We start from the raw sequence: 23,178 nt of genomic DNA, 5'->3' as shown, positions 1-23,178 counted from the left end.
TGGACTGTAGCCCGCCAGGCTCTTCTGTCCCATGGAATTCTCCAGGCAGGGTATCTTCCCAACCCAGAGATCGAACCCGGGTCTCCTGCATTGCAGGCAGATTCTTTACTGTCTGAGCCACCAGGAAAGCCCCTAAATAAGTGATTTTTTTTAAACCACAGACAAATATTAAATTGTTGCCAGTGTCAATTTTGGTGATTTTGGAAAAGGAGAATAAGCACATACATGTAAAATATTACAGTGTTTATGGAAACTAGCCTAACTCATTCAGGCTTAACAACAATGAAGAAAGGAAGGGTATTTTATTTATGTCATCTTATTCTTTCATTTTAATTTTTATTATTTTGTGGATTAATCTTACTATTTTATTTTTATCTCAAAATAGTTAAAATGATATTGTATCCACCCACTTCTTCAGTTCCCCAGCTCTTTTGTTTTTTCTCTTCCAGGCTTATTATATACCTATAACAATGATGCTTCTGTCTTTATATTTTACTTTTTTTCAAATTTCAGAATATACCCTTAACTAAAACCAGGTATCTTATAAATATGTGTGTCAGTAATAAAAGGGACTATGTAGGGAAAACTAGAGATCTAGATTCTCTTCTAGAAAATGGAATCGGCAGTGTCACCACCTAAATAAATGTACGTGCGCACGTGCGCTCAGTTGCTCAACCGTGTCTGACTCGTTGCGACCCTTTGGACTGTAGCCCACCAGGCTCCTCTGTCCATGGGATTGTTCAGGCAAGAATACTGGAGTGAACTGCCATTTCCTCTTCCAGGGGATCTTCCCAACCCAGGGATCTAACCTGTGTCTCCTGCATCTCCTGCATTGCAGGCAGATTCTTTACAGCTGAGCCATCGGGGAAACCCAAATAAATGATAAAACATTAAATTAAAATTTATCATTAACAGAATACATCATTGTCCAAAACATATATAGCATGAAATATAGACGTACACATCTCATATACAAATAGAATTGTATGTGAGATTTAAAGATAGCCTGTAATAGTTGCTTTTTCAAAGGAATAACCAACAATTTTTACTGTTTTGTATATGATATAAATGTTTCTCATATAATCATCTATAAAAGCTGTTTGTTTCATCAAAGACTATACGTTAAGCGTTGTTTTCAAAATGTGGTCCAAGACATGTCCCCTCCCCCTCAGGGACTCCAATGAGGCCCTCCCTGTCAACTAAACATCTGTGTGAGGCTGTATTTTCTTCGTAGATTGAATGAAGAAGCAGATCTGAGAATCCAGCTGTCTTCTCTTAAAGAACATAGTAAAGAGATTTGCAAAAGTATAAAATGCCACCACTTTTCTTCCAAAATTTTTTGAAAATGTGGACTTTAAAAAAGAAGTATTTATGTAAAGTTTGTTGCTTTTTAGAAATGAATCAGTAAATTTTTTTTTTAATTCTCAGTTTTAATTTCTAATATATTGATAAAAAGGTTGGGGGTCTATAATAATTTTTTAGCGTGTAAAAGGTTGAGATGGTCAGATGTCATCACCACCAAATCAATGGACACAAGTTTGAGCAAACCCTGGGAGAAATGAAAGACAGGGAAGCCTGGTGCGCCTCAGTCCATGGAGTTGCAAAGAGTCGGACACAACTTACCACTGAAGAAGAACAACAAAATGCTCCTGAGTCCAAGAAGCTTAAATATCATGCACTATGCTATGTGGTTGGTACAGTCCTGCCTCCAGTAAGCATGCCAGAGTAGGCATTAGACCTGACTTTCTGAGGAGCCTCTCACCATGTAGCACATAGGTTTTATATTACCCGAAGAACCAACTTGAAAAAAAAAAAAAGTTTGTTTTCTTTTTTGTTACTACTTACTTATCATATGAATCCATTGCTATGACCCATTTGCACAGGCCTTCAGCTGCTGTGGAAGCATTTCTTATCTTTTCTGGAACAAAATCTGGATTTGGAATATAATTTTTTCTTATGATGTTCATGTAAGCCGGAGGAATATTGTCCTTGTCATACTCATGAAGTGACTGCAGAAATCGAATGTCACCAAGGAGTCTTTTGGCAGGACCCCAGAAATCCTCAATCTTTTTCCCTGTACCTGTTGGGTCAGGGATTTTGTCAGCTTTGATGCCTTTCAAGATGCATATAGCTTCCATAACAAGCTTGACACCAGCGGGAGGACTCTTCATGGATTTTACCACTGTAATGTCCTTGAAATAACAACATGCAAGAATTGTTTACATATGACTTGGGTTTGGTTCCTATTTTCAGACTAAGCCATAAGATAGAAACTCGCTATTCACTGACAGTGATAAGTGTCAGAAGCTGGTGACAGTGATAGAATTAATTATATCATGAAGTGTTGAGAAGTTTATCTCAAAATTAAAAATAAAAAAGAGTAATGCGAAAATACCCTGCGATCACTTATGACATGAAATCCACTTCAAGAACACATGAAAGAGCTTTCTTTTGACTGTCCCAAAGTAAGAGCTTTGCTCCTTCTTAAAAACTATAAAAGTTATAGATACAAACAGAAAAATAGAAACTGTACATACGTCTCCTGTAAAACCAATCATATATAGTTAATTCCTGTAAACATCTTACTTTACATTTCTCTACATTTTTTTCATGTGTGTATGCTATAAACCAATGTATTTGCCCTATTTTAACCAGTGGAATCATAGTACATCTAATGTACATGCTGTTTTAAACTGTTCTATTTTAATAACATATAATAAACATACTCTCGTGCTAGTAAACATTTACATCATTTTTAATGCTGCACAGCTTTCTGATATATAGATATGAACCATAATCCTAACACTCCATGCCTTTTTCTTCTTTACTATTACAATTAAAGTCTTAATGTCTTTTTTTTTTAAGTTTTTGACAAATATTGACAAACTGCCGTGCAGAAAATATATAAGGGTGCCTGTTTTATTACATATACCCTTAACAACATGGGTAAGCATTCTGTCAGGCAAAAGAAATTTTATTTTGATTTGTATTTCTTTTGGGGCTTTCCTGGTAGCTCAGCTGACAAAGAATCCGCCTGCAATTCAGGAGACCCTGGTTCAACTCCTAGGTTGGGAAGATCTGATGGAGAAGGCTACCTACTCCAGTATTCCTTGGGCTTCCCTAGTAGTTCAACTGGTAAAGAATCCATCTGCAAAAACAAACAAAAAAAAAGAATCCACCTGCAAAAAAAAAAAAGAATCCCCCTGCAATGTGGGAGACCTGTGTTCAATCCCTGGGTTGGGAAGATCCCCTGGAGAAGGGAATGGCTACCCACTCCAGCATTCTGGCCTGGAGAATTCCATGAACTGTATAGACTTTAAATACAAGTGAGGTATGATATATTTTCATATCCTTATTAACTATTTGTGTTTCCTCCTTTTTGAATTAGTATTTCTTCATATCACTTACTATATTATGTTAGAGCCATTTTTTCTCTTAGTGGTTTGTAAGAGCTTTACACACAGAAGTATATTAATATTTTGTTTCCCATGCAGTTGAAAGATTTTTTTCCTTAGTGTTTCTAAACTTCTATCCATGGTGTTTATATGAAATAAAATGTGTTGATTTTTAGGTACTAAAATTCATTACCTTTTCAGGTAAAAAAAATGTACCATTACATTTTAAGGTATAAAAATTCTCTTATTTATGAAAAATACAACAGAGTATCCAGAGCATATATATTACAAACAATATTGCTTAGTGTTTTCTTCTCTGATACCAAAGAAATCTTCAGTCCTAGTTTATATTCCACAATTATTAACATCTGACCTACATTTTATACTATTTTATAATGTAATATAACTATTTATATTTAAACTTCAATCTGAAACCTATTTTTGAGGAAGGTGTGAAGAATGGATCTAACACATCCTCTCCTGTGTGTGCTGTGAAAGTCATTCAGCCATGTCCAACTCTTTGCCACCCCACGGACTATACAGTCCATGGAATTCTCCAGGCCAGAATACTGGAGTGGGTAGGCTTTCCTTCTCCAGGGAATCTTCCCAACCCAGGGATTGAACCCAGGTCTCCTGCATTGCAGGCGGATTCTTTACCAGCTGAGCCACAAGGGAAGCCCCATCCTCTACTAATTCACCCAAAAGTTTAGTTGAGATCGTCAACACTATTTTTCAAAATTCATCTTAATCTTTCTTAACTGAAACGTTCCCCTTCATGCTTTAATTTTTAATACTGTCAAAGCTATGTTATTATACAATAAAATATTTTGTTTTATAACAATTATAAATTTTTATACTAACAGTTATCATATATTAAAAATCATAAATAAAGTGACATATGTATCACACACACAAAAAACCCACTGACAAACACGGACACAACACCTTCCCATATATACTGTAAAGCATACCCAGCGACAAGTTTCTAAATATGAAAAAGTGTACATAGAATAAAAGTGTATATTCATGCCCCTATCAATTAAAGTTGCTCTGCAAAGTTCCTGAAATAATGATTGCTGTAGGTTGTTTAGAATATTTGAAAACTTTCTTTTCAAAACTGTCTTAGTCTTGCATGTCCATTTCTTTTTCCCAGGTCAGTTAGGGAATCTTTCGGCCAATTTGAAAATGATTTCAATCGCATTCAATGTGGAGACTTTGGAAAGACAGAGCAAACTGCAGCAGAGGATGGCAAGCACTTCCTTATTTATGCTAACAGGTCTCCCAGCAAGCCCGCGGCTGGGCTCTCACCTGCGCAGTGAGGGTGTCAAGGGCAGCCAGTGCTGACTCTAATATGGGCAGAGCCCCCGCCAGGTCAGCATCACACTCATCTTTGATGGCTTTGGCAGCCATAGCTTGTTCGTTTGCTATTGTTTCATCAGCTTTCACGATTTTTTCAGTTTTGGAAACTTCTACAGATTCCCTCTCAATGATCAACATCATTTCATCAACCTCTTTGCTGGCAACTTTTAACTGGGGATGCAGAGCCTCTAACTCGTATTGCATTGTGGCTACTTGAGATGCAGCAGAATCCAGTTTCTCCAAACCCACTTCATACCTCTTTTTCATTTTCATGACTTCACTAAAAGCAAAGAGATAAAACAAGGTTAGCTGTCAGGCTCTAGGCTTCTTCTTCAAGGGAAAAAAATTAGTGTTCTTTAGCTTTTCAGATTTTTTCAAGGCATAACTAAAGAAGTGGACCTACTGTATAGCACAGGGAACTATAATCAATATCTTGTAATAAACTATAATGGAAAAGAATCTGAAAAATCACACATACACACACACACACACATATATATATATAACTTAATCCCTTTGCTTAACCCCTGAAACTGACACAACATTGTAAATTAAGCATACTTCAACTTTAAAAAAGTGGTTTGAAAGATTTTTGCATATATTAACAGTTGGTAAAAAATATGAACTCTAGAATTCTAGATTGTGTGCAATTAAAAGCAGACAGTATGTCTTGGGATTTGTTTGTACTGCCAGTATCTATCACAGTATCTAGGCATATAACAAATTCAAAAGAAAAATATACTAAGTATAAGTCAAGGAACCTCCTCCATCAAGATGAATGATATACCTCTGTAATTAGTCATCTTGGGAAGTTTATTCCAACAACAATATTTTCCTTAAGATCTTTTTATAATCAATTATTTTAAATAGACTTCAGTACCCAAAATATATTGCTTGAGCATTGCCAAATGTGGCATATAATTTTAATATGTGTTAAGTATCTTGAAATAGGAATTTTTCATTTAAAATACAAGTGGCCAGAGAATAAAGCTCAACTCTTTTTTTGGTACAAAATTCTTATAAAGTAATAATAATTGATTTCAAAATAATGTAATATTTTAATATACTTTAAATTTTTGCTTTGCATTCATATATGTTCCAGAGATAATTACACATCTTGAGAAAATGCTTCTTTATAATTTGTCTCATTTTAAATATCTGAGATGCCATAATGTTTCAAAGTAAAAAGCGATGCATTTTAGAAATTCTTTTCAAAAAGTAGGTTGGTGTTGGTAACTAACCAACCCAATAATTGGGAGCTATTTTACTGTTTGAGCACCAGGGAAGCCCTGATAAGTTGCATAATTGAGCAACAGAGTTAATTCGTGGTTTCATGTTAAAAAAAATCCCATCAAGTCTATAGGTAATAGTCAAACACTTAAAAAAGCTTAAGGCTTACCATATGTGTAAGTTTAACTTACCAGATTTTATATAAATTAAGTACCTGGGAAAGTTTAGTTTGTTAAATCAGGGAAATAATAATATTAAAATTTATAAATGTAATATATAAATTGCTTAAATAAATTTCATTAGTAAAAGACCTCCTTAAAGGTGATTAGCAAAATTTCTAAACATCTAACTTCATAGGTAATTTATTTTTACATCTTATAATACATATGTGTGTCTTTATTTTTATATTTTATAATATACATGTGTGTATTTTTGCATTTTATAATATATATGTGTGTCTTTATTTTTACATTTTATAATATATATGTGTATGTGTGTGGAAAGTGGGTCATGTGCTCGGTCATGTCTGACTCTGTGACCCCATGGACTGTAGCCCACCAGGCTCCTCTGTCCATGGAATTCTCTAGGCAAGAATACCAGAGTGGTTGCCATTTCCTCCTCCAGTGGATCCTCCTGACCCAAGCAGACTAAGTATTAATTTTTAGAATCAAAGAAACTATTAAATCAACTTTACTGCATGTATAAGTTAACCTTAACAACATCAAAAAAGCTCACATTGACACGTTCTATAGTATATAAGTTTACTGATGTTTGTATTGATGTTCTCAAATAAGAGTTTACTTAAAGAAGGAAAGCTAGCTATGTACATTGAGTGGCTGTCTCTAGGTTCCAGCTGTTCAATACCTAAAGAGAAGGTTTATTTATTATCTAATTACTTATTGAAGAAAAATTACTCATTAGTGACGTTTGCCCAATAGCACTGTCAAAGTACCCTGGGGCCTTACTGCAGCTCTCAGAGGCACATCTTCATTCCTTAAATATGATTATACACTTATGACGTCCTAGGCAATCATGTGCACAAAAGAATAAGCCCTGCTCCCTACCCTAAAAATGTCTGTGGAGTAAATCATTAAACGATTCAACAAAACTCACAGTATACACATATATGAAATAAAAATTTTCATCTTTGCTATGTCATTTTTGTCCACACAAATGTTTTAAAACCACCATAGCTTACTTAGGAATAAATTTCATTTTTACCTCCTTTTCTTTTCCAACAACAATTTGAAGGTAGAGATTAATTCAAGATAAGAGGTAGGTGTCACATAATTGTATCTTTGAAGTTCAACATAGAAGGATGTCGATAAATCTATAGTAGAAGTGTGGAAGCTCTTACACATCTCAATACAGCCGTCTCGTATTTCCTCTGACATTTCAATGTCTTCCAGGAAGCGGGAGGCAACGGCCTGTAGTGCATCTTCAGGCCAGGACTGAATGTAAGATAAATGCTTTAGCTTATCATCGAAGTCACTGACAGGAGCCTGTTACTACTGAGGGCCTCCACAGACGGTGGAAATGCAGGAGGAAGCGTGAGGAATGGGGTGGGACAGAAACTCAGGAGAAACTTCCCCCCAAGTACTTGGGACAGGGAGCCAGTAGGTAATGCATGTAATGTTGTCAACTCTTTCTGGTTTGTTCAGGAGTTAGAGAAATTGTACATGAGTATTGCGAGAGCAAGGAAGAAAAAAGGAACCAAATTTATAGAATGTGTATCTGTTTGCACATTCTACTATTATTATCTCATTTAATTCTCCCCAAATTTCTGAGATAAATGTTACTATCCTTTACCCTAAACTCCAGAATTAGACGAATAACTACCTCCTTGATTTCTTTCATAATCGCCTCAAACTCAACAAGTCTGAATCTCGGTCCATTTCTCCCCCGCAAACGGCTGCAATCTTCCCAACTTAGTAAACACCTCAATTCTATATCCATCTCGAAATCCAGTTCTATGGGCACCATGCCTAAAACAGCTTCCAACTCTTTTCCTTCTACACCTATAATCGCCATGGCAGTTCACCTCTGTTACCGTCTTTCTGGAATATTTCAACAGTGTCCTAACTGTCCATCCTGCTGTGTGCTCTATGGAGCCACCACAGTGATCTCATCAAGTGCAGATTACTAATAGCTAATTTCACACTCTCAATTTACAACTGTTTGAAGACTTCCCAACATACTCAAAACAAAATCCAAAGCTAATCTGTAAATCTCTACTTGATCTGGCCCTTTCCACCTTTCTAACCCAACTCTATGATTTTCCCCTCAGGTACTACGCCCTTGTCACCCTGAGTTTCTCTCACCCTATTCCTTCTTCCTATGGAGCTCTTGGTCTTCACTAATTTATTGTCTCTCACCAGATCCTCTCAGTACTGGTACTTTTTGTCCTTTATGTTTCCTCCTGAAGGTCACTGATTCAGAAAACCTTTTACTCCATTTATGCTACCCTGTATGATGGAATTATTTTTCACTATTTGCAAGTATGTAAGTAAACTCAAGAAAAGCAGAAGCCTAGTCTACTTCATTTTCTGACTCATCTCCAGCTTTAGAATAAGATCTGCTACAAAGCAAGGGTTCAATAAATATGTTTTTTCATGAAATCTTAGCAGAAATTGGAGGGACAAAGGGGCTATGTAAATTCCCCAAGGTCAAAAATTCCTGTGTGTTAGATCTCACTCACAGGATCTCTGCCACAGCTCACAAACTTCCTACCCTATACCCTTGTGTGTTCTATACTTCTGATACTGAAATTTATTAGAAAAAGTGGTCACTGGGACTTTCTTCCTTTTGACTTTCTGTCAGGTTTTCTAATGGAAAGAGACTGGAGGGTGGGAGAAGAGAGAGGTAGAGGCATTTCTATCCCTCTTGCTGTCTATCAGAAGCTGAACTCTAGGTTTGGGGTTCCTGATCCCGTCAGACTTTCCTACTTCCACAGCTTCCAGCTCCGGTAACACGTTTTTCTCCCTGTGCCCCTTTAAGCAGCTGTAGTAACATCTTCTTGCTGTGCTCCACCATTTCCTGCCTCACCATCCCTCCCAAGCTCCTTTAATCCTGCCTACACCTTCATGAACAGCTCCTTCGTTCAACTTTCCTCAGGGAGGCCTTCCCAGCTATTCTTTCTTCCCTGTCAGGAACTGACAGGCATACAACTTTACCCTAAAACTTTCTACAGTAAGTTGATGTCAATGACTGTATACACTAGTAATAAAAGGTTTTTCTGTTATAATGATTTTTGAATTTTAATTTCATAAAATATATTATTATTGATCAGAAAATTCTGCTGAGCCACAATTGCGTGGGGTGGGGGTGGACTCTAAGATAAGTCATGCTGATGATGGAGAGTCAATATTTCTAGAAGTCTATCTAAAATTTACATGACAATACCTGAAACCAGTCAATGGTACAGCAGTTTACGAGAGCAGGGAACTTTCTAAGACGAATCCGAAATGCATCTCCAATGGGACTCATGGCAAGGACTACGTGCAACTGATTGCGGCAGCGGTCAACAAACATGTTGAAAAGAGCTATGGGGCTTCCGTCTGTTTGTTTGGTTTTATCCCGTTGGCGATCTAACTGACGCATCTTATCACAGATCTCCTGTTTCTCATCCAATGCAAAGAGATTTGGAACCTCCCCAGCATTTAGCAGATTGTTGACATCTTCTAGAAATGACTCCTTTTTAATCTGAGTATCTGTAAACAGGAAAACACCCTGCATCTCCCCTTCAGCACATTTTCTTAAGATCACTTTTAAATCCTCATGCCACTCAGAGTTACCATAGCCCTTGGCGATTTCAACCTGGAAAACTGAAGAATCAGCCATGTGGGCAGCCAATCTGGTGACAGACTGCCTTCCACTTCCTCCAACACCAACCAGAAGAGCATGGCTGCGAGGCTGTTTCAGGATCCTGGAAATTCTGCTGATGTGCTCGATGGCAAATCGGAACAAGACAAGGTTCATTGTTTTTTTGCTCATATTGTTGTATTCTTCTAGGTGCGCTTCTGCTATCACCCGGAGTGCATCCACGTCTGCAATCTCCCTGTAGTTGGTATCCTCTCTCTTGGGATCGTGGAAATCACAGAACATTAAGCTGCGTAAGTCATCTTCTTCCACGATCCCATCTTTATCAAAATCCAAACTCTGAAAAAGCTCATGAAAATTTTCTTCCATGTGTATCTTTAAGATTTCTTGAATGTAGCTGATAAGCCAACTTCTGTCTGCATTATCCAGAAGGCGATCATAATACACTCTGAGGACCTGTACAATAATTAAAAAGCAGCTTTAAGAATCAATTTTCCTATTTTAAAGTGCTATTTCTGTGCTAATCTGAAGTAATATAAAAAGTACTCTCAAGAAATTTCCATGGGCACATCTAAACAAGGAATGGCATATTTATTTTAAATGTTAGATTTGATCATATATTTAGAATAAAACATAGTTACATTGTTACCAATAAATGAAGGTAAATTAGGGAGACTGCACTAGATTATAGAGGTATTAAGTGCACTAAGGACTAGAGAAGGGGAAAAAAGATTAGCAAAGGTAGGTGACTGCCTATACAGATATAGGTAACAGACCTGGGCCCCGGTGTCTAGGATCTTGCAACTCCCTTGCAGTGATTGTTTCCTTTTCCCAGCCAGATAATATTTTGAATTTACTGGCAAATCTATAGATATTACTGTCTTTATAAAAGCATATTTTATAGAAAACGTAAGAATGTCTTAGATGGAGGGAACTTTGTTTTGGACATGTTAATTATTTTTGTTCTAAGTAACTGCAGATGCAATGTACTAAAATAGATCTCCACTTACATGCACATGTTGAGAGACTGCAAAAATAGTTAATCAAGGTTGCTACATAACTATTAATATTTCCTCAGAGTGGTATGAATATCTCTATAGCTCAGTCAGTAAAGAATCCGTCTGCCATGCAGGAGACCTGGGTTCAATTCCTGGGTCAGGAAGATCCCCTGGAAAAGGGACAGGCTACCCATTCCAGTATTCTTGGGCTTCCCTGTGACTCAGCTAGTAAAGAATCCCCCTGCAATGTGGGAGACCTGGGTTCGATCCCTGGGTTGGGAAGATCCCCTGCAGAAGGGAAAGGCTACCCACTCCAGTATTCTGGCCTGGAGAATGCCATGGACTGTATAGTCCATAGGGTCGCAAACAATAAGACACAACTGAGCGACTTGCACTTTCACTTTACAGTCTGTTTTGGACAGAATTTTCTCCCCTGTGCCCACATCTGTACATTGAAGCCTTATCCCTTAATGTGACTGTATTTGGAGAGAGGTCCATTAAGAAGGTAATTAAGTATAAAAAGGCCATGTGGGTGGGGCCCTAATCCTACAGGACTGGTGTTCTTGTAGGAAAAGGAAGGGATGCCAGAGCCCTCATTCTCTCATGGCAGGAACACAGAAGAAAGACCTTGTGAGGACACCGTGAGAAGGAAACCCTCTGTGAGCCAGGAAGAGAGCCTTCACCAGAAATCCACACAGACAGCACCTTCATTTTGTACTTTTGGCCTCCAGAGGTAGGAGGGAATAAAATTCTGTTGTTTAAGATACTCAGTCTGTGGTATTTTTATTATGACAACACTAGCAGACTAATACTCATATGATACAAGCAACACATATTTCTGTCAGCAAAATTTCTAACATTAATCCTCTCTGCATCAGCTTCTTCACCTTATAAAATAGAAGTGGTAATGCTTGCCTTACAAATCTCATAGATGCATGGCAAAAATGAAATGATAACAGGTATGAAAACACTACAGAACTGAGAAATAATGATTACAAACTGCCTTGGAATCAGCCTAATTATGTTTAAGAATAATGATTTTAGTATTTTCACTGCTGTCAAGCTGACATACCCATGTCATCCCTTTTCACAACAGCAGTGGCTACATAAATGGGATGATTGAAGCTTCCCACTTACTCTGACCAAGTAGTCCAAAAGCTCTCTCTCTCCTGGATGACTGGGTTTCCCAAAATATGACAATAGTCACTTCCTCAGATTGAGACACTGAAGCCCTCTTTCTTTTAATGAGGAAAGGAAACTAAATTAAGCCAACCACATATATTGGGCATCAGTGTTTAAGCATGAATCAAGTATAGTATTATCTAACTGCAATTTAGCAAGAACCCAAGACAGGGTTTCTCAAAGACTGTCAACACACCTACATCTAGGGACCCATTCTGTATCTGTTGACTTACAAATTTTGAGGATGATGATTAGGAAGATCCTTTTTTCTTTTCTAAAATTTCCTTACCACAAGGTACAAAAATCTTCAGTGTACACCTCCAGGAATGCTCACACATTTATACGCCCACAAAACTACCACCAAGATCAAGACATAGAACATTCTCAAAACCTTAGCAGACTCACCCACTCTCACCCCTGCGGGACGCCTGCCCTCCTCCCTCCCCGCAGGCAACTTTTATTCTACTGCTATCCCTCAGGTTCTTAAACGTTTCCATTATAAAGCTAAACCTTTGCAGAGAAGCATTTATCCTGTGTTTGTGCTTTGAACTTACTTATCTTAAAGTCTGGATTACAAATTCTTTTAATTATGTGTAATTTACATATCCTAAAATTCACTTTTAAAGCATATAATTCAACAGCTTTTAGAATATTCACAATATTGTGCAGCCATTACCACCGTCTAATTCTAGATCTTTTTCAACACCCCCCCAAAGAAAACTTACACCCATTAGCAGTCACTCCTTACTATTCCTACTCCATGCCCCCACAGCCTCTGGCAACCATTAATCTACTTTCTATCACTATGCATTTGCTTATTCCAGCCTTTTCATTTAAATGGAAAAATATTATATTGTATCTGGCCTTTTGTGTCTTGCTTCTTTCACTTAGTGTAATGTTTCCTAGGTTCGTTCCTGTTGTAACATTTGCTTATTCTGGACATTTCATATAAATGGAAAAATACTGTATTGTACGTGGCCTTTTGTGTCTTGCTTCTTTCACTTACTGTAAGGTTTTCTAGTGTAATGGTTTTGTTCATGTTGCGACATCTATCAGTATTTCTTTTTAGGGCTGAAAAGAGCTTCATTGTGTGTATGTATACACACACACACACACACAGAGCCCACATTCGTTTGTCTGTTCATCAGCCAATGTATATTTGAATTGTTTCCACTTTTTGGCTATTATGAATAAGTCTGCTAACACTCATGAACTAACAAAAACAAAAGTATTTCCATCTCAAAATTATTTGAAGTCAAACTGAAAGGATTAAAGTCACTTAAAGGAGACTGAAAATGACAGCTCCTTTGAAACACTCTATAAATCAATAGAAAGTCCTGAAAATCAGAGATAAAGCATCTTAAGCATCATAGAATATGTCAGTGTGAAGTATTTTTAAAAATTATCCTGACCATTGACCTTCATAATGCCAAATAGTGGAATGCATTTCAACAATTGCTGGATATTTCTTTACCCAGTTTTTGGCATGGTAAAATCTTTGTTTCTTGCGTAATCATGTTTCAGTAGCACAGAGATTTACCTCATGAACCCAAAGACGTTTAATCACTTCTTTGGTCTCTGCCGTTTCTGGTCTTGACAAACATACCCCCTGAATGACACGGGAGAAATCTCGGAGGTTGAACAGGTAGTGAGACTTAGCTGGAGTAGGCAAGAGATTCTTCATTGCTTCCTTATACAGAGTCATTGTACCATTTACAATCTGTGTCGTCAAATCTAGAAAGTCATCTGGAAATTTATAACTTGAAATTTTTTTTAAGTGAAAAGAGAGAAAATGTTAGCAAACATAGAATTATGATACATAGTGATATTTACTACAACTAACATGAATTTTTCTTATATTAAATCAATTGATTTAGTTTACAAAATTACCATCTCTTGTTATAATAATAATAATAGAATTTTTACTTCTTTTAAAGCTACTTTCTATTCATTATTTTATGTTCATAGGAACTCCATGAGTAAGCAGGACCAGTTTAATGAGCTTAAAACTGCTTAAATAAATGGGCAGAAGAGCCAGCCAAAGAACCCATATTATATAATTCAAACCCAGGATCCACTAGATGATGCTTCCTAACCTCTTTCACTACCTGGCATTCTTAGCTGCATATAGATAGGATCCTTGAAGAACACTGGTGAAATGGGTATTTTCAGAGAAAGGGAAGGGAGAAAAAAATTCAGAAAAAAGTAAGGAAGTGGGGAGAAGGGAGTTAAAACAAAGTGAAATAGTAAACCAGGATTTCTTTTAAAGGGCAAAGGGATGATTAAGGTAGAAAGAACCTTATCCATTTGAAAAAATTGGCTTTATTTCACTTCTGGCTTGAGGAGCAGTCAGCTTTCCCCTCCATCACCATTGCATAAGACAAAGAATGACAATTTCCTGAGAATGGTGTCCACATCATGGAGCCAAGACTTGTCCTGCTCAGGGCCACTTGGCTCCTTACCTCCAGGAATCTTGTGGAGAAGTGCTGAGTGTCCAGATCTAGGGAGCAACATTTTCCCAGGGCACAGGCTCCACGGCTACACTCAAACCTGGACACGGACACCCCTGGGGGAACTCAAGAGTTTTACTAGAGGGTGTCAAAGTCACAGGATAAACCTGGCAATCTTTCCAGCATTAACTGAACTACTTGGCAAAAATTCAAAATATTGATCGTTCCAACATGGACATATACAACAGGATGCAAAATGTGTATGAATTTTTAGGTTAAAATCTAAGACTTCAGACAAATAAAGGAAAAAGAGAAAGATCCTGCAGGCTTTCTGTGTTCTGTTCCCTTTCCTGGAGACGGGCGCAAAGGAGGGGAGCAACTGCTGCCTCTTAGCTTCCTCCTCCTCTCGAGGTGCTTTTGTGGAAGTCTGAGAAGCACTACTTATACTGACATGTTCCCCAAAGATTTTATACCCACTAGGGAAAAAACAAACACACTTTCAATTACTTACCAGGTTTTTAAATGCCAGGTTAAGATTCTAGAAAATATTGTAAACATAGATTTATCACTAAACTCATTGATTGTTATAATATTGAAATGCCGCATGTATCGAGGAGTTACTGGATTTCGACCACCACCTAAATATCAAAAAGGACAATCCTTAACAATGCTACTCATATATAACAGAGTATTTTCTCTACACTTTACAGCATAAAACAGCGTGAAAGATGGACAAATTCATGGCACACAGAGAGAAGTAATCAATTATTTGGATAACCTTGATCTGAAAACAGTTTTTTCCTCAACCTGAAAGTGTTGTTTTCTAGTTGAAAATGGTCTCTATAAGTTCAATCAGTTAGATATAATCTCGGTCAGGTTTATTTACCAAAGGAAATCCAACCAGACAGAAAGACCCAGCATCCACCTTCTCCATCACTCATACACAGCCCAAAGCAGTAAACTGTCAAACATTCTCAACAATACAATATTAGGACAATACTATGTAATATTAATATAATATTGTTATTATTAATATAATATTACCGTGATGTTAACATAACCCTGATGACTCTGATTGACCACACTTTAAGGGCCTTTGCGCATGGCTGAAATTCAGCATGACCTTGACATACAGCCTCATTCTTCCCTCACATCTTGAAATAAATTTCCCTAAGACTAGTCAATGTGGTTCACATGGCCACGTCACTGGCTGCTTTCGATTTTAAAAATTGGAGGAATATCTCATTTTCACAAAATAATTATTATAATTTCAAATATGAAATTTTAAAAACAGATTTAGAATGTAACACCATTTTATAAAATTGGTTTATATTATCATCCTCACATGCATCAATAAAAGGCACTGTCTCTTTAAAGGGATTCAATCATGAAATCTCCAGTAAAGAGTGGTTTTAAAAATGCGTAATATCTTTAATATATATTTTGCTTAAAAACCTATAGGTTCAGGTTTTATGTTTGTTTTAAACCAAGTAAATCTGTACTTTGCTTTTATCACTGCATTATACTGTGCTGATTCTAAAAACATAAACAATGTGTGAAAGCATATAACTAGTAGTCTACAGTTATAGATCAAAACAGTTAGGTATTGCTATGTATTTAGAAGCTCATAATAAACACTGATTTACCTGGGCAAGTTTAAGGAAATGGAGAAAGAGCTACAGAAGGAAAGGTGTAAGATCATACACCCAGCTGTGTCTTCAACCTTTCCTCCCAGAGAACAGTCAGAAATGGCGGTCTTTTTTTTAGAAAAATGAGGTCCAAGAGGAAAAGATACCTCATGGATTCAGTCTGCTCCCCTGTCCAGTCCCCAAAGAGGCAGGGAAAGCAGACACTTACTACAAATGACTGCTGGGGGATGGGGAGAGGCAAAGCAGAACTGAACTCTGGGACCCAAGAGTAATAGAATTAAAAAAAAAAGAAAAGAAAAGAAGGGGGACTAGCATTCAAAGTGGCCCAGAGAGGGTGCTGAGAGCAATTACTGACTCAGAGCAAACTATCTGCATTACAGGTCAGATAAAGGTCAAGAGTTCAGAAGCAAATAGTGGAGAAATTCCCTAAGACATGGCACACTGTTCTATATTAAAAATATAGAACACCAGCATGAGTTCAGGAGAAGAACAGTTAAAGATGTCCGGTTAGTTAAATCAAGCTATTTCAGATATCCTAGAATAAAAGAAAATTTTTTCCTACATAGAGATCTCTGAGTTTATAAACTTCCCTTGAAAAGTATAAAGAATATCTAAGAATTCATTCTTTTCATGATTTCCTACTTAAATTCCCTCAACAGTCTGTCTAAATCCAGAGACTCACTAAAATGGGAAGTGATTGGAGTAAGGGAAAGCAGGGATGTATGAATACAGTTGAAACTTTAAGGAATGAAAGAGATGAAAATGAGCTTCTGCAGGGGAACCTGGGTTCTCAGGGGATCTGAGACCTCAGAATGCAGGAAGAGGAAATGGGGACCAAACATGGAAGAGAACATGGAAGAAAAAGGATTTGGGAGAGCTATATGATTTGGGGAGAATCACCCCAAACAGGGTTTCTCCGATGTCTCAGCAGGTAAAGAATCTGCCCACAATGCAGGAGACATAAGTTCGATCCCTGGGTCAGGAAGATCCCCTGGAGAAGGAAAGGACAACCCACTTCAGTATTCTTCCCTGAATAACTCGATGGACCCAGGAGCCTGGCGGGCTACAGTCCAGTGGATCGCAGAGTCAGACACAACTGAGTGACTAAACACAGCACGCAGCACAGACCACAGAGGAGGCATCCCCTGTGGAGTGCTGACCACCGCGGTCACTCTGCTAGGGCAGAACAAACAGACGCAGAACACAAAGACACGGAACACCGACTCAGGTTGTCTGACGGGGCTTCTCTTTCTCCTGCTCGTTAGATACAGCCAGAGTGACCACAAACTCAGAAAACATACCTGGAGGTCCCATAGCACACATAATTTGAATGTCCACTAGTTTGATCATAGAGCAGTCTTTTAGGTCATACCAATTCCAGTGATCTAACCACTGTCTAAGTAACTCGATGGGAGGCTGGGCCCCATACACCTCTCGAGCAGGCATGTTGACATCGTCTACAAAGACAATCTGAGAATGAAAGGAGGAAAGGTATTAGAAACATTAGCATCTTAATGTAGTGTCCTATGGGACGAACAGTGTTCAGGCCGAGAATAAGATCACCCTTTTGTGAAGTGCGTAAGTGAGAACTGATGATTTCCTTGCACATCACAACCATCTCTCAGCATCCATGTTCCCCAGGAACAGGGAGGCAGTCTTATTACTCACCTTTATAGCTAAGAGTTTAGAACTTATTAATCCTCTCATATAACTTGTTTCTCAATATGCCTTCTCTTTTTTCCTTGCACAACTTCAATACATTAAAATAAATGAGAAAGGTATGATCTTCAAATGATTATAAAAGCCTCAGTGAGGCTGAGAAGGGTATTCTTGGCAGAGGAACACAGAAATGTCAATTGATAGCTTGGTTATTTAAAGGCCTAGAGAGCAAGCAGCAAAGACTCTGCTGAGTAAAAATGTTAATGAGAGAAATTAGGAAGATAGATAATTTCCCAGGTGAATATTCTACTTTGAATTCAAAAGGCAACTGCTTGTTTTTAATGTCAAGTTGCCAAATGCACATACAATATAAAAACACTCTTATGAAGACTTCTTAACCAACATTTATGATACGTTAATAAAAACTGAACTACAAAAAGATGTCAAGTCCTAGTATATCTGGTTTCCTTGTTCTGAATGTAACAATGACCAGGAACAGTGCCAGCACTGTAGTATACGTAAAGAGAGTAATTACCATTTTCTTGCCCAAAGGAGGACCAAAAACTCCCTTTCTTCTTTTGTCCAGTTTTGACATGATGATATTTTGAGTTTGAGCTGCTGTAGTTTGTGCTGAGAAGTTAATCAGCAGAGGCTTGTAGATATCTTTATTGAGTTGATTTAAAAGAAAATTCTGTATAATAACAAGAAATAATAAGATGAGCCATAGCTGCCATTATCTTTGACACTTGAAAATAACTACTAAGCCTCATTGTTGACGTACTCAAATTTAATCTTCAAGTGTCATAATGTGAAGAGATGGAATCAACAGACATAACAGTTACCAAGTCAATGGAACGTCCCTATCTGTGCAGGCCCTGGGCACAGGGCTTCTCTGACTTCCAAAAACACCTGCTGCTGCTGCTAAGTCGCTTCAGTCGTGTCCAACTCTGGGCGACCCCATGGACTGCAGCCTACCAGGCTCCTCCATCCATGGGATTCTCCAGGCGAGAGTACTGGAGTGGGGCACCAGTTCCTTCTCCAGTACACACTCCTACTCACCATAAAACCATAGGGACTCAGAGGTTAAGAAACTTGGCTTAAAGTCTCAGAAATGAGACAAGAATTTAGACTGCCACTTGTCTCTCTGCAGACCACTGTTCTCTGTAACACAGCTTATTATCTTTCTATAAGTTATCTGACTGTAAGTTAGGAAGCTTACATAATATAATTTGTACTTTCAAAATGGAATTTACTGGAAAGCAGGTACAATTGCAATGGTTCTTAACCAAGATGTTGTGTTCTACAAATCATCTTGTAGAAGAATAATGAAACAAGAAAGTATTTACAGTACATTAAGAAGAAAAAAAGCAGATTACAAAATAATATGTGAAGTATGTTTCCAATGTTGTGAAAAGTAATTTTTTTTTGGCCTGGGCAGTTTATTAGCTGGACTGCCATTTGGTGGGAGTACAAATGACAGAAGGCTTTATTTTTCCCCACCCACCTCCTTGAATCATGTCTTTATTTCCTAACTCTTGATAGTATCTTAGATAAATCCTTTAGCTTTCTGTACACTTATTTTTTTTTAACTCAGTCCAACTCAACACCTTGATTTAAAATCTCAGTCTAAACTTCTTCCCTCCCTACTCTTGGATATTCCCTGATACACACAGCATTTAGTACAATAAAAGCAACATTTCAATCTGTTGGGGAAGAAATTATTCAATAAATAATACCAGAACAATTATTTGACTATATAAGCCAAAGGGGGACTGTATTAAACATAGAATCAATAAGGAACTATAAACGAGCACTACCACGATTGGGGAAAGGAGGACTGCCTGGGAGCCTGCAATGGGGAAGGGGCCACTAACAGGCCCTCCCCCCTCCTCCACCTGCCTCCTCTGTCCTTCCTATCCCACAGCTGGTGGTGAGCGCAGCTGGAGGGAGAAGGCAAGAGTCCTATTCACTGGGGTCATTGTGATCCCTCCTGATTAAGGCTATCTTGCCTGCTCCCATGGCAGCTTCCAAATGTTTGCTCTCTGAGAAGAGCAGATGGGAAGGCTCCTTAGATACTCCAAAGGAACATCACATTGCACAGTTTGCTGACCTACGAGGAGTAGTGGCATTCCCTCCCTGCTGTGGGCAGTTACAGGGAACGGAGTCCCGGGAATGATCAGGCTCACTTATATTTCACATTGTCCAGCTGACCCGGGAGAAACTCGCGCTTACTTGCCATACCAAAGGCTGGAGGCGCTATTCACTCTTAATCCCAGCCAGCCTTCTGCTTTCAGAAATCTGACACTAGAGGCAAGAACTGGTCTTTGATTAGTATGACCCCTTAAACACCAGAGAACTCAGGTTTCATAAAGCTACTGAGATTTGGGGCATGTCTTTTATAACAGCTAACATTTTCTTAGCACACAGTGGGTATGATTCCAGAAATTATTAAAGAAAATCAGTTTTATTACCATACAGTAATGTTCACATATTCAATAATTTAGAAAATTAAATATCAACCAAAACACTGTTTTTTTAAGGCAGACAAAATTATTTGTCCTATATAAGCTATTTTCATTAAAATACCTTTTAAAATGGACAATAATTTAGTGATATAAAGTAGCATATCTTTAATCAATTTCCAAAGATAAATTCTCTTTGGAGAGACATTTTCGTAATTTTGATAATTTGATAATTACTCAAAAATTCTCTATGGTTCCAACATAGAAATGTACAAATACATAAGTATTTTAAAAACACTGCCTACCAGTTCAGGTCGTTTAAGAAATAATATTCTTTGGACTATTATGCACATTTTAATATGTATATTTCTACAATACTTACAATAATGTAAACGCTTTTTCCCGTTCCTGTTGGTCCTACAAATATTGAAGGCTTTTGATGGGTGGTCAACAACTCCATTAGTGCAGAGTATCGAATTGTGTCCAGAGTTGGCACAATGATTTCATTAAACATCACATCCTTAGGAATTGGAGGGGCTTCGGCTAACTTCTTTACCCATGGTTCCCATTTTCCTATTCCCTGTTTACAACAAATAACCAAATAGTGAATGTCATGTTGTAAAATACGTTCAGAAGCTCTGTACTTCTGCATCACTGCAGAAAAGATGAAAGATCAAGACCAACAATCCTTGATATGTATACATTTGTCTTTATCCTTTAAAACTCTTCACTCTAATTTTTTAAATTTTGTGTTAAATTAAGGAGAAATTGGACTTTTGTACGGATAAAAATGAAATGGCAATGATGTAATAATTTGATGTCCTGGAACCACTGATTATATCAACCCAAAGATCAGTTACTTTTGCCAAATATTAGATTCTTTAATAGCATTGAGAAAACTGATCTAATCAATGTGTTAAAGAGTAAAGAATTTTATTCAGTAAATGTTAACCAATATAGAATATTTTTCTACACAGACCATTAGCTGCATTTGTTTGACTTTTATAATGGCACTTGCAACATCAGCTTATTATTTCAAGCAAGATTTCTTTCTCTTTTAAAAAAATTTTATTGGAGTATAGTATAGATGATTTACACTGTCGTGTATCTGCTGTACTGCAAAGTGAATCAGTTATACATACATACATATATATATATATATATATCTCCACTCTTTTTTAGATTCTTTTCCCATACCCATCATTAGAGTACTGAGTAAACTTCTTGGTCCTTATTAGTTATCTATTTTATTTATAGTAGTATGTCTCTTTTTTTAATTGTAGTAAAGAAAAAAACACCTAAAATTTACCTTCAACCGTTTTTAAGTGTATGGCTCAATATTATTAGCTAAATTCATGTTGATGTGTAAGAGATATCCAGAACAGACAAGATTTCTTAATGAGATTATTATTATTATGAAGTAACATTACACTGTATCTTTGCATCCTATTAGCTTTGTGAACTAAAGTTTTCATTTGCTAAGGCAGTGTCTATAACAAAAATTTCAAAAACATGTTAACTCTCCTTAGAAAAACACCACCACCCTCTCCATCCTTACAAAATCCAGTTTAAGCTCATGGTCATTCAAAGTCTATTAAAATTCAGACCCATCTTCCTGCACATCTTCAAGTGTCCCACAGCTTAGCCTCACTGATGAGCCTACTGTTTCCAAAACTGCCCCAGTCCCTGGACCTTGACATACGGCACTCTTCTGTCCTAGTGTATACATGACATCCTCCTGAAGAGTTCGGGAGCTCACACAGGACAGTACTGTCCTTTATTCATTTCTGTATCATTTGCAAGTGTTGAGCACAAAGTAGAAAATTTGAGGAGGCTAAATTTGCATAACTCTAAAAACAGTATTTCAAAGAAATTACTAGAACTTTCTAGAACTGATGAAGAAACAATGCTCCTTTAATATTCTTGATAACCTTTCTAACATGAATCTTTTGCCACCTTACGGGGAAGGGAAAATTAAGAATCAGAAAACCTGGAACGGACAGTCGTTTAGAGACTGTGCAATCCTGGGAAAACCACAAAATATCTCTGAGCCTCAATTCCCTCAGTGGTAAAATCTGGAAAATAATCCTATCTTCCCCATTTCACTGAGATGCTGGGAAATAAAAGCGATTGTGGGAAAACTTAATAAGCTGCAAAGTGCTCTGAAAATTTAGAATATCATAAAATTAGCAAAGATAAAAAGGTATCCTGCAGTTGGCAGGGTGAAGAGCCTCTTCTGAGGTGAGTTCAGCAATATGATTCTCAAGAATCATAGAAATTTTTAAATTGATACACTAATTCCCATTTGATGAACCTATCTTAAACAATCAGATATGTAAACAATGACTTGTATACAAGACTACTCACCAAAGCTCTAAAACTAAAACAACAAAAACCCTTCAGTGTTCAAGATTAGGAAACTGAATCAATCATGGTCCACTGAAATGGTAGAATATAGGGAGTTTTAGAAAAATAAGCTTTATTAAAGAAGCATCAGTGAGATAGAGCTCTTCTCTTTATTAAGGGAAGAAGCAGGATATGAAATTGCCCAGTGAGGATATAGAGTGATCCCAATTTCACTAAAATCTGCATATATTCAAATAATGCATGCATGTTAAGTCACTGCAGTCATGTCTGACTCTCTGCAACCCTATGAACTGTAGCCCAGCAGGCTCCTCTGTCCATGAATTTCTCCAGGAAAGCATACTGGAGTGGCCTACCACGCCCTCCTACAGGGGATCATCCCAACCCAGGAGGGACAGAATCGCACTGGCAGGCGGGTTCTTTACCAGTAGGGCCACCCAGGAAGCCCATATTTAAATAACATGTACGCCTAAACTTTGCCCTCAATTACTGTATTTACGGGAGCTGTTAGACAAAAACAAACAAGTGAACAGACCCCACCCAGGGTATAATGCCCATTCTGTCTGGGAAGTGCTGAATTCCTAACAGCCCATCTGCGGTCCTGCAGGAAC

The 23,178-nt window shown here is 37.5% G+C and overlaps 1 protein-coding gene across 1 annotated transcript in view; it reads right to left on the bottom strand.

Annotated features, from left to right (window-relative positions):
* Positions 1-23,178, bottom strand: part of DNAH7 (dynein axonemal heavy chain 7) — a 253,080-nt gene that overhangs the window by 90,753 nt on the left and 139,149 nt on the right. Inside the window, exons 36-44 of the mRNA XM_043910523.1 lie at positions 20,586-20,783; positions 18,277-18,432; positions 17,384-17,552; positions 14,945-15,071; positions 13,524-13,743; positions 9,387-10,259; positions 7,206-7,435; positions 4,704-5,034; positions 1,846-2,192 (exon numbers count right to left, since the gene is read on the bottom strand). Coding sequence (XP_043766458.1) covers positions 1,846-2,192; positions 4,704-5,034; positions 7,206-7,435; positions 9,387-10,259; positions 13,524-13,743; positions 14,945-15,071; positions 17,384-17,552; positions 18,277-18,432; positions 20,586-20,783 — 2,651 coding nt within the window. The remainder of the gene's footprint in view (positions 1-1,845; positions 2,193-4,703; positions 5,035-7,205; positions 7,436-9,386; positions 10,260-13,523; positions 13,744-14,944; positions 15,072-17,383; positions 17,553-18,276; positions 18,433-20,585; positions 20,784-23,178) is intronic.

Source organism: Cervus elaphus, chromosome 8 (assembly GCF_910594005.1).
Source record: "Cervus elaphus chromosome 8, mCerEla1.1, whole genome shotgun sequence".
In the NCBI taxonomy this organism is placed as follows: Eukaryota; Metazoa; Chordata; class Mammalia; order Artiodactyla; family Cervidae; genus Cervus; species Cervus elaphus.
Note: the sequence above shows the minus strand (reverse complement) of the source record. Positions and strands in the feature narration are given on the sequence as shown.